Here is a 12,986-nt window from a genome sequence, read left to right as displayed (position 1 = left end):
TTACGTTAATGGGGTCGTTTTTCAACCCGCGGACATGAAAAACAACCTGCGGCAACAGTGTTAAAGCAGTCCAATTCTGCGGGAAAACCGCGGACTTGGCAACACTGGAAGAGGATAGCTTCGTTTAGCGCATCAAGAACCGGGTTGACCGGGTACTCGGTACCACCGGTACTTAAGAAAACCTGGTACCGTAACGTTTTCATTTTTTTAGTACTGACTTTTGACAACACTAGTCATCAACATACAGCAAGAGTACATCAGAGTGGATGTTATTACTCAGATCATTTGATCTGGGAGGAATTGGATGAGAAATGTTTGAGTTCATCTAGAGATCTCACACTTTGCACACATTGCAGATTTATAGTCTTTGCAAATAGTGAGAAGCTATTTTCATTTTCAGATTAAACTTCTTTAATCTTTCACACACATACACAGCTAAATGAAACACTATAAAATAGCAGACTGAAAAGAACACCATGGGTTAGTGTGAAATGTTGATATTTTTATTGCTAGGACAAGCTGTGCAGAAGGGACATACATCCCTAGTTAAAGGTGAAAATTGAGATGTGTGATTTACAAGAATGTAGATGTGTAATATTTGAGATATTGCCTCTAATCTGTCTGTGTGTGTGTGTGTGTGTGTTCAGGTGATTTGGGCAGAGCAGCAGATTGCCAAGCGAAGACACAAGAGAGACATTCATATTGAACCCACAGATCCAAAATTCCCCCAGCAGTGGTACCTGGTAGGTAAAAAGTTACTGTATGTATTTATATTGTGGTTGTACATTGAGCTTTTGAATGCAATGCGTCTAAAGTGCTTCTACAGTGGAAAGGAGTCCGCCCTTGATCTGTGAGCTTTCACATTCTCTCTGATTCTTTCCCGCTCTAAATCTCCCATGTCTGTTTTGAAATATACAAACAGTATTCTGTGTGCTTACAGTCTCAAGATGACATGACATCAGAATAGATCCTTTTTTGCTTGGTTATTAAATGTCTCTCCTCTTATTGTGAATGATAATAAAGCTGAGAAAAGAGCTTTCAGCAAACGCTGCACTATCATGTATGTCTGCACTATGTTTGTACTTTCTTCTACACTGGAAGCTCCTGTCGTCAAGTCAAATTCCTGGTGTGTGTAAACATACTTGGTAATAAAGCTCTTCTGATTCTGATACATCAGTGCATGTAATTCTAAAGGACAGAAATGTTTTTCTAAATTTTTCATCACAATATAGAAACTTTCTCAGCCTCTGAAACAACTTTTCTGACCTAACCAAGGCTACCAAGGCATCCAGAGAGCAACCGGGTGGATCTGATTGGCGAGAACAGCCAAAGAGGACCTTTTCAGCTTCCACTAGTTTCTAGTGTCACAAGTTACATTAAAGTGAACCGAATGTTATCTCTGCGGTGACACTGAGGTGTATTGAAGTAGAACTCGAAAAGAGTCATCTAACCACATAAATCAAGCGTGATGAACACAAAGAAAGAATACATGCTGAGAATAGGAAGGTGCCTTATGAACTAATATAGAGAGATTATAAGGGTAGTTCACTCAAAACTGAAAATTCTGTCATCATGCATTCACTTTCATGTCGTTACAAATCAGTGTGATTTTCTTTGTGCAAAGTACAAAGAAAATATTGTAAAGTATTTAAAACTGTTAAAGTGGATGGGGTCCAAAAAAGCATTGGACTCCGCATATAGAAGAAAAAGTGAGAGATTTTTCAAAATATTCGTTTTTCGGTGAACAATCTTGGTATAGTACTGCACTATATCATGTTTGTTTGGGAGAAGAATAATTTATCCATTAAATGATTATAAACTAATCAAAGAAGTTAATTTGTGTTAAATGTATGCATTAAAAAAGTTGCCATTTTTTATAATATGAATTAGGCTGTGAGTGAGATTTGTGACCACACTAGATATAATAGATACTGTTCAAAAGTGTTCGAAAGTCAGTAAGATGTTTTTTGAAAGATATGAATGCTTTTATCCAGCAAGGATTCATTGAATTTAATTAAAAAAAAGACAGTAAAGGCATTTACATGTACAGTCAATACTTTTTTCAACATTGATAATGTTTCTTGAGCCTTAAATCAGCATATAACAATGTTTTCTGAAGGATCATGTGACACTGAAGACTACATTAGTTATTAATCAAATAAATGCAGCTTTGGTGAGCATAAAATACTTCTTTTAAAAGCATATTCTTACCAACTCCAAACATTTGAATGGTAGTGTAGATATAGACAAAGATATTTGCCAAATAAACATACATCTGAATTTTTAGGGAGTCCAAAATAAACCTATATTATTTTAATAGCAATTAAGATTTATATCATAGATTTTTTTTATTGAATAAAAAGAAGGCAGATAGTATTACAGCCTAATGTGTTCACAGTGGACAACACAAGTTCCACCCTACATTATGTCCTGCAGAATATTCTGTTCCACTCTGAAATACATCACAGATGTGAAAATGAGTTGCAAATTTTGTTGTCAAATCAAACGATGGCGTAAATAAGGCATGAATATATAAATATTTGTTATTCAGGTTAGTCCTGTGACCTGCACGCACATGCAGACAACAACCGAAAGAGAAGTGAGCTGATGTATTGACGGTCACGTTCACTGACAGAGAAGGCACAACATCATATTAACCTTCGCCGAATCTTTTTAAATCATTTTATTAAGTGATGACAGATTCAGAATGAGTCTGACTCACTGAGTTTATACAAAACTTACACAAAATAATTACTATGTGTGGGTGTATGCATGAATACTCGCTCACATCGGTATGTCTTCAAATATTTGTTTGCATAACTGCTTTTAAAGCTCCGTTCTGTATTCAGAGCATGAGCCCTAGTCCAAAACATATTAATGCGTGAACCGAACGACCAGAGAGCATCCTAGGCCACGGATGACAAAACAAACGCGAGAGCTGCCGTTCTCCATTAGCATACTAATCTGTTAAAGTTTCGGCTCCTTCACAACCTCTTTAAGCCACATCTGTACGCGTCACTGTCAAACATTACCTGAAACACACACACTTTGTGCTTTTATACTAGAAAATGGAGATTGTATCATTGTTGACAAGGGAATAAATGCTTTTTAAGTTGTTTACTCTGAAGAAGCAACACAGAACGATGAGCAATTTGATTCTGTCTGCTTATTTTTATGCTTTTTGTCAGGGGGAGAGAAGGTTGTGAAGGGGGCAGTTATCTGAAGACGTGCCAATTGAAGTTTTTCATTGTGTTTCTGCACCCAATTTCCACATTTGCGTTTAATGTTCGTCTTTCCGCATTGAAGGAAATATTCAGCTGTGCCATTTTAACAGATGGCGTTGAGCATAAAGCAAAGTGTGAGGAAATGAAATAGAGCGAGAGAAGGAGATAGGACAAGAACTTCACTGGGGAAAAAGCTGTCGGGTTAAAAGGAATGAGTTTCCACACCTTGTTGGGATCGTCCTGCCGACAGGCTGCCATCTGGGAGGAAAAAGCATGTGACTGTATGAGCAGTCATCTTTCATTAGCATTAGCTCCTGCAGCTGGGCCTTTCTCAGTGGCAAGGGTAAAAAATCAGTGTGTGTGTATATGTAAAGTCCTGCAGGTGGGCTTTCCTCTTCTGGGAGGTCTTGGTCAAAGACTGTTAACGCTCCCCTCCCAGAATGGCTCGGAGGGAGCTTTACAGAGTCTAACATTTGCCTTTGCTGAAGGGAAATAAAAGAACTGAGGAATCTGCCACCAGTGAACTTGCATGTAAAATCTGACTAATGATGAAAAATCAATTTTCTTGCAGTACAACCCCAGTCATGGAGACCTGAATGTGAAGGAGGCCTGGGCTCAGGGCTTCACAGGAAGAGGAGTGGTCGTGACCATTCTAGATGACGGCATTGAGAAAGATCACCCCGATCTAGTGAGAAACTATGTGAGCCATCCTTTTTCACAAACTACATTTTGAAGAGTGAGCAATGATATTTATATGACTGATTAATATATGTCACAGGTTTGTGGTCAGTAATGTTTTTTTTAAAGAAATTAATACTGTTATTTAGCAAGGATACATTAAATTGATCAGAAGTGACAGTAAAGTATGTATAATGTTGTTTTCAACATAAAAAAGAAATGCTTCTTGTGCACGAAATTAGCATATCAGAATGATTTCTGAAGGATCATGTGACACTGAAGACTGGAGTAGTGATGCTGAAAATTCAGCTTTGCCATAACATGAATAAATTACATTTTTAAATGAAAATACAAAATACTTGTGTTTTTACTGTATTTTGTTCAAAGAAATGCAAACCAAGAGACTAAAACATTAGATAATCTTATTAACCCTAAACTTCAAAGTACATTTGCGTACAAGTGTACATTTGAATATAAATACATTGGTATTATTTACTGAATTTAAAACTTTTTGACAAAAATCTTAAAAAGAGGCTTGTTATAAATCATTTGATATGCTTCAGAAATTGTACATGCAGGGAAAAATATATTTGTGTTGTGATCAATCAATTATCGCAAATTGTGGATGTACAAAATGCATTAAAATGAGGCAAAAATAGATTTCTGAAGTAAAACTGATTTTTCTGATACAAATCTTTAGAGTTAAGATTTTTAATTTTCTGTAGTTCTTCAGGCATTTATGAACATTCATAAGCTCTGCCCTCTTTGGTGCACTGATGATCTTGTCATCTATTATTAATTCACTGACATTGACGTTGTCATTTATAATTAATTTATTGACTCTTTCCAAACCTGAGCTGCCTACCTACACAGCATTTATGAGCATCATATGTAATAGTCAGTTAGTAATGTGGACTAGTTTTTGTGTTTTGTAGGCTTTATTTGTAGCAGTGGTGCATTAAAGGGAATGAATTAACAGGTGCAACATTTTTGAGATGGTTATAACATGCTTCTGGCATGTTGTGCTGTTAGACCGTCAACACTGCCAGGGTAAACTCTCTATCTGTAAAGCTGCATCTTGTTAAATTCATAACATTTAAAGCATTGCTGCTATAGCCATCAAAACACCACTTGTGCAACAAATTTGCCTTTGATGACAAATTTATGTCATAACATAATGAACGGTATGTATCAGAAGGGCTGTGCAGTCAGTGCTATTTTCAATCATTGGTCTTTGAACACAGGCAAATGGATATCGTTGCATCAAAAATGTCTCAGAATGTTCTGTTGCATGTCATTTCACTCTGTCTGGACACATTATATGAGTGGCCCAAAAGAAATGCATCTGATCTGCGTGTGGTGGACATGACCCTAAATCAGCCTAATTATACAGGGCTTCGTTAACATTAATGAGTCACTCAGATGGCCCACTTACTAGTCGATTTTGATATGTAATTTTGCACATTTCTGGTTCACTGAATTCTTAATGTTCTGATTCACAAATACATCATTTGCCGTTAAAGTACTTTGCACAGTAGAAATGTGGTTTCAGTAATACAGTCAGCATTATGAAAACTTTCCTTAATACCTGGTTTTGCATAGCAATTAGACTCTTCACAGTGGCTTCATGAGGTATTTGGGGTTACCGAACATTTCTATTCAGCCTTATTGTACATTCTATCCCATAATGCTTTCTGCTTAAATCGTTCTTGCCTCAGGTGTCTCAGGAGTTTGCAGCATTTTACCTTAACCATCTCTATGAATTGAATTCATATCAGCAGACAGTTTGCTACTTAAGAAGCATATCGGTGTGGTGGACATGACCCTGAATTAGTCTAATTATACCTAGTAGTGCTTGATTATTAAAATATGTGACCCTGGACCACAAAACCAGTCTTAAAAAACGAAATATCTCCCTTTGGAGTGGACTTTGAGATTTGTAACTTTCTAGATCTTTTTTATGCCCAAACATACACACTACACACTGACTAAAATTAAAAAAGTGAAAAAGCATAATAGACTGGTTTTGTGGTCCATGGTCACATATGTGGTTTTGCACATCCTTTGAATGTGAATCCATTTGAATATTCAAATACATCTGCAATGCCTAATAATGCCATCTAGGTAGGTGTGCATCCAAGCAATGCAAGATAAAATTCTCAGTGACAGCACAAAAGCTAAGGTTGAGAGTTGCAATATGATCTTTTTGATTTGTTATATTTTATTTTAAGGATCCTGATGCCAGTTATGATGTGAATGACAGAGATCCGGACCCTCAGCCCAGATACACACAGCTGAATGACAACAGGTACGAATTTCTCTCTCGTCTTTTTCTTTGCCGTTCCAAGCAGTGCATCCACAGCAGGGTTGCCAGATCTGTCAGCCTGCAACAAACATGCCATATTGCAGAAGCTCTTTGGTTGTAAATGTTTTAGAGGTTCTTTCAGGTAACGAGAGCCAGAATCTGTCTTGTGTAAACATGCGTACTGCTAACTCCGGCTGTGTTTGGAAACCTAGTGTGCCACCTACCTAGATTGCATTTTGGGTGCGTTTGATCAAGGTAGGCAGCTCGCTAGGGCTCTTCTCTTTGGTGCACTGATTTAAGCTGTGATGTACAGCGAGTAACTGCGGTGCAGAGATATAAAGTAGTTTGGAGCCGCGTTGTTCGGTAGGTTTAATGCAGTCAGCGAAGCACTTGCCGTTCAGAGACGTGCACCAACAGCTGTTAAATACTCATGAAAAATGCATTTTAGAGGAAATCTCATAACTGCACAATGTGCCTTTGGTTTCTGCATAGGGAGCACTTCCTTTTCTGTGCTTCTGCCTATCTTTCTGTTTTTTTTTTGTTTTGTCTCTGTCTGTCATGTAGCAGCAATCAGTTGCCTGCCGCAGCACCGTTGAAATTAACCGACCAGTGACCTCTCTCATCTTTCACTCTCCACGCCACTTTCCGTTTTTTCTGTCATTATTTTTAAAGAGCATTTTGAGCACTATTTAGAGATGCACAATCTACAATATAACTGTCCTCCGTCTCGCCTTCCTCTTGCTCCGTAAATCAGCTTAGATTTAATTTAGTGCACTGAAGACATTTGGATGTTTACTCTTCCTTTTTGATAGACTCGTGGCCATTAAGCATCACTAGATCAGCGTAATGGAGGGTAGCCTCATCCCACCCCTTTAACCCCCAGACCGTTTCTTCATCCCTCCACCCTGAAATCTCCCAGCAGCCCATGCATCGCTCTGCCGTCAGGGGGATTTGATTCAAATATCTTGCACTCTGGGCTTCCTGCCAGGGCTCTTTCTCCCTGTTTCTTTCCCTTGTTTTTTGTTTTTTTTCCTGTTCTGTTCAGAATCTCACAGCAGAAGGATGGAGAGGAAAGACTCCAAATTCGGTATCTCCTCAGAACAGTGCAGTTTACAAAGTTGCAGAAGCAAATCTTCTTTAACGAATCTGTTAACACTGCCACAGTCGTGTTGGAGCGCCTCACTCTGCTACTAACATGCTGAAGTTACTGTCTTCACTCCTGCTAATACCGTCGGCTGCTACTTAAAGTGTGACAGTCTCTTCGTGGCAACAGTGGAGCCGTAACAAGCATTCGTTATCCTCTCGGTGTCCAGACACACACACACACACATATCATGATCAATCAGCTGAGGAAAGTAGGGGGAGTCCATCCCCAACACCTCACAGGAAGTGTGGCACATCTTGAATGCTTTGGCTGTCAAGATCATTATCCTGAACTGAATCGGTTCAAGTCCATGAAATGAGAAGCAGAATGCATGACTGTGTCAATAGCCGAAACGTTGAGGCGGTCTCATAGAGGGCAGATTGCATCAGAGGGATTTATTCCATACAGATGAAAGAGGCACATTATGGATTCTCAACAAAATTATATGTTGTAAATTGCAACCGAGAAACAGGCTTCTCTTATGAAAGGCAGCTTGTTTTTACTTTTTTTGAGTCCCCTGTAAAACCTGATCTTGAGATGAATTGGAGCCTCGGCTATTGAGCGAAGCACATGGCAGAGTCATCAAGCCCTTCAATGTGATTAAATGGGAGATAGTGCCAGCGTTGCCAGGTTAGCGTCCATGCATCTTTTGAAGACAAAAACACATTTTTCTATATAGCCTATATATTGACACAGGCGTCGGTGTCCACACTAAAGAGTAATTGTTGGCTTCATGTCTTTTATGCACGGATGTGTGTGTGTGTGTGTGTGTGTGTGTGTGTGTGTGTGTGTGTGTGCCACAGCTCTGTTCAGTCAGAAATCACACAGAAGTAAATGATGGATGGTTATAATGTCTAATTGATTAAATTAGGTGTTAAACATTAATTAGTCAAATATAGACAATGGAGACATACAGTAAAATATTTTTTTAAAATAATGTTTGTGTTTTAGATGATTCCAAACATGAGTTGCTGGCATCGTCAGCGGGCTTAACTAACTAACTTAACCAACCAGGCTTGCTTTTTCAGCCAGCTCAGTTTCAATACTTCGCAATGATTTCTTCTGAAACTGTAGAGCAGGGGTGTCAAACTCATTTTCACTGAAGGCCACTTCAACATTATGGCTGCCATGAAAGGGCCGGTTGTAACTGTAAGACAAATGTTACTATTCCTTAACATATTGTTAAATAACTGTCTCTTTATTTTGTTATTACTTATTTAAGTTACAAATATTGCATGCATTTGCATAGATGTAATATATGTAATTGCTCTGTTATTTTAACATAAATCCTTTTAATTTATCAGGTTAAGAAATCCAAATTACTCTATAAATCAAAGCAAATAATAAAGACAGGTATCATCAAACACAAGTCATTAACTTTGTTAAAAACTTTTTTTTGTTACATTTATGGCACAACAAATAATTGTGAGCTGCTAAGAACGTGTGACAGATATGGTATGAGCCCGGTCTCATGAAAATGCGTATCAATAGCACGATTTTCTGTTTCTATTTGGCATGCAATTTATAAGTAGAAATTTACTTTGGTGTGCATATGATACGCAATCAATGCTTGTAGTAGAAAAAAAGAAGTGGTACTCAACCCCACTCCCCCACCCAAAAATAAATAAATACAAACTAAAGTACTAAAAAAGTACTTTTTAATTTTCATAATTCGCAATGAATGTATATAGTGCCACAATAAATAAATAAATTCATTAATAATTGTTTGCAATTCAATTCACATTTATTTGTATAGCACTTTTCATGATACACTGTTGCGAAGCAGCTTCACAGAAAATGAACATTTCTAAATTACATTTATTCGTTTACAGCACTTTTAATAAAAAATTGCACAAGTCAATCTGTGATACCAAACAAGAACACAGGGGGACGCCAAAAAAACACTGAACGAGCTACCTTGACCTGACTGTTCCAGATTTACTAAACCACTGACTACTGCGTAATCTAAAACACCTTCAGCCAGCATCCAGTATAAAACACTCGTGCTTTTAAGACAAATAGCTTGCTGATTTTTTTTTTACTGACATCTGTACGTGAGTACTATTTTCTCTGCCATCTCTGATGACATCGGCCGTGTTTTCTCTGCATTAGCGCTGTTTTGAACTTACTGTTTGAATGCATTCGCTTACTGGATCCTTAGACTTTCCAGGAGTTTACCGGTTGATCTGATCGCAAAAAACCTGCTTCTTGAATGAATCATTTATTTATTATAATGTATTGTTTTCGTTAAAATTTACTGATTTAAATTCGTAATTATTATTTTATTACTCTACGCTAGGGTGACCACCTGGCTATAGATCTGTTGCAGGACAGTAGATGTGATTTTATGGGACAATGCGGGACATATACATTTATTCCTGTTATGCTATGTAAATACTGATTTACATTCGTTGGCATATATGCGCCAATTTATTTTTCTGCCGGTGGATGCCCACACTCCAGGTTGCGTTAATTAAACTTAGGAAAGAAGATATTTTTTGAGCGCACACATTTCATGCGCTCTTGCATAGGCAATATAATGCGCTCTGGACATTTGTCAGTAAAATAACTCCATAGAAACAGCCTCAAACGATCTATTAAAATGAGAAGAAAGTAGTGTCTGAAAGCTGCAATCGATTTTTTTTTAATTCGTTAAATGAAAGGAGAATATCGTGTTTTTCCATGTGTGCTGCTTGACCATTGGTGCTCGAGCACTTGATGAGGTCCGCTTTATTCCTTTGAGCCGTCCACGCAGTCGTCATCAACGGAAAACCCCCACACCCGTAATCCTAACCATTGCGTATCATATGCACACCAAAGTCAATTTCTGCGTATAAATAGAACTCCAAATAGAAACAGAAACTTGTGGTACTGATACGCACTTTCATAATTTACGAAATAAAGCAGCATAGATTTTTATTTTAAGAAAATCATATGCTCTCGCGGGCCACATAAAATGATGTGCGGGCCGGAATAGTTTGACACATGTGCTCTAGAGGAAGCACATATGAGAGTATTTTCTCAGGTAAAAAAAATGAAAAAGCAGAAGATGCATCTCCATCTGCTCTTCATTTCTATCTAGGAGAAACAATTGAGATCTCATATTAAATATATCTCTTTTTCTTTCCTACGGGACATCGCCAGGTGCTCAGAATAATACGCTGATCCAAAGACAGCTGCCTTTCTTTGATATGTTCTCAGAACATGGCAACAAGAGACTATTTCAATGCCTATCTACTGAGAGGGAGACGGAAGCAAACACAGAGACAAAGGGAGACAGTTTCCTGTATTGAAGGGCACTGTAAGATGTTTTTTTTTAGTTCATTTCTTTCACATGTCCTTCATTTTCTTTTTGTTCCTATGTGTAGATGGCTAATATTCACAAAACGCTGCTTACATTTCTTTGAACCAATTCCACACAGACAGTGCAAGTGAGCTGAAAGCTCTGCGTCATTTCAGCAGCATCATGCTAATGTTAGATACTCATCCAGCTACTGAAGAGGGTGGAGGAGGATGGCATACGTCTTTGTTTTCGTAGCCACAATTGTACACACCTGCTTTAATCTGATCCTCCATAACCCATTTCAGCCGGCACTCCACATGTCCAGGATTTGAAGCTTTTACACTAATGTTCAGTGGGTCTGGTTTATTTGGAATGAACTCTCTGCCAATGACGACTGGACAGTTAAGTGCTTATTCAGATTCAAATAGAAGTGGCAGAAATGGTTTGGCGTAGACTGAGAGCTGGAATGACATTAATGGTCTCTCTCTTCGTCTCTCTCTATCTCACTTTGTGCTGTAGTTGTGATAAGTGAGTGATGTGCTTGCTGTTGTGGGGTTAGTAAGAAAAATATGGGCCTACTTGTTCTTTATTTGGCTCTTTTTATTTGCTGCTTGAACCAGTGGTTCCAAACGAACATATGTTTAATTGAATTGAATATTTTTAATTTGGCATTTAATTAAATTAATATTTTAATTTTTAATTATGCATGTTCATTTTCTCCTTTTTTACATTTATATTACATTTTCCAACATTTAAAACGTAATCTTTAATAACAATAAAAATGAATGAAGACACTGTTAAATGTAATATTTAGCAAATTTCAGAATGAATATCCATTTTCAACTATACATTATAGTATTGTGATTCAGTTGTAGCATTTTAAAATGTATGGAATATGGAATTGTAATATATTTAATTTAATTAATTTATTTATTTTTATTTAATTATACATGCTCATTTACCTTATTTTTACATTTGGATCATCTTTACAGTCTTTAATAACATTAGTAATTTAAAGACACTGTAAAATGTAACTATAATGTTCACTAAATTAATATCCATTTTTCATACTATAAATTATTATAGTATGATTTGGTTGTAGCATTTAAAATTGTTTTTTAAAATTTTATTTTTATTTTAGGAATCTACTAATTCCTTAGCAACAAGAATCTTAGACTTTTGCACAGGCAAGCATCAGTAAATGTTTCTGAAAGCTTGAAATGTATATTTATATGCATTTTGTATATTGCATATTGTAAAATGTATATTTATATTTCCCTGTTTGTTTGTTGTCTTATTTGTGGTGTTTAAATTACTGATCTTTTTCAATTGGGTAGAAGTTAGTCTTGCGTAGCCAGACCTTCAGACTGACGGCAGAAGGTGTGGTAACCTTGGCCTCTTTGAATGGCCAAGGCCTGCCCAAGAGGCCATATGACTGACAGCTAAAGCAACCAATCACATTTTTTATGTGCCGCGCCATGTTTAGGGGCGTGGAAATGTCGCCACAATAACAGAGCGGTGTGTAAAACTCTTGGACATATTTTAAAGATTCTATGCCACAAACTTTAAATATTTCAAATAATTTTGAAAATCCAGCGTTTAGTTGATCCTGATAAGCGCTCGTCGTCACAGTTGTAAACAAGGTGGCTTTCTTCTTTCGTGAGGGGGTTTGGCGCCACGGCATTTTTGTTTCCAGGTGGAACGTTAAGGGGGGGTACAATGCTGTTTCATGCATTCAGAGTTATTTACACTGTTAAAAACATGGCCAAAGTTTCAAAAAAACGATTTGGACATATAACAGAGTATTTCTGTGCCAAATACACACTTCCGGGTTTCTTACAAGTTTCGTAAAGTTTTTTTCGATCATGGATCTTCATTACGTCATGAAGGATTTTAATTAATCTGAAAATCAAATTAAGGCATTAAACATTTATTTTAAACCAAATGAAAATTAAACCCTTTTATTTTTTGGCAAACAAACTGAGGTTTACTGTTGAAATTAATACATGGAAGAAAATTTGTGTGAATATTCCTTTAAAACATTTTTTAATAGGCTAAGGTATTTACACTGTTAAAGAGTTGGATTCTCATACTAAACATGGGCAAAATTTCAAAAAACGAGTTGGACGTATAACAGAGTATTTCTGTGCCAAATACACACTTCCGGGTTTCTTACAAGTTTCGTAAAGTTTTTTTCGATCATGGATCTTCATTACGTCATGAAGGATTTTAATTAATCTGAAAATCAAATTAAGGCATTAAACATTTATTTTAAACCAAATGAAAATTAAACCCTTTTATTTTTTGGCAAACAAACTGAGGTTTACTGTTGAAATTAATACATGGAAGAAA

General features: G+C 36.9%; 1 protein-coding gene across 1 annotated transcript in view; it reads left to right on the top strand.

The window, feature by feature from the left end:
- The window catches only part of furinb (furin (paired basic amino acid cleaving enzyme) b), a 103,604-nt gene that overhangs the window by 62,930 nt on the left and 27,688 nt on the right, over positions 1 to 12,986 (top strand). Inside the window, exons 4-6 of the mRNA XM_016466751.1 lie at positions 648 to 743; positions 3,796 to 3,924; positions 6,134 to 6,210. Of these exons, the coding sequence (XP_016322237.1) occupies positions 648 to 743; positions 3,796 to 3,924; positions 6,134 to 6,210 (302 nt within the window). The remainder of the gene's footprint in view (positions 1 to 647; positions 744 to 3,795; positions 3,925 to 6,133; positions 6,211 to 12,986) is intronic.

This window comes from Sinocyclocheilus anshuiensis, unplaced genomic scaffold, assembly GCF_001515605.1.
Source record: "Sinocyclocheilus anshuiensis isolate Anshui unplaced genomic scaffold, SAMN03320099.WGS_v1.1 scaffold68, whole genome shotgun sequence".
NCBI classification, from domain to species: domain Eukaryota; kingdom Metazoa; phylum Chordata; class Actinopteri; order Cypriniformes; family Cyprinidae; genus Sinocyclocheilus; species Sinocyclocheilus anshuiensis.
Note: the sequence above shows the minus strand (reverse complement) of the source record. Positions and strands in the feature narration are given on the sequence as shown.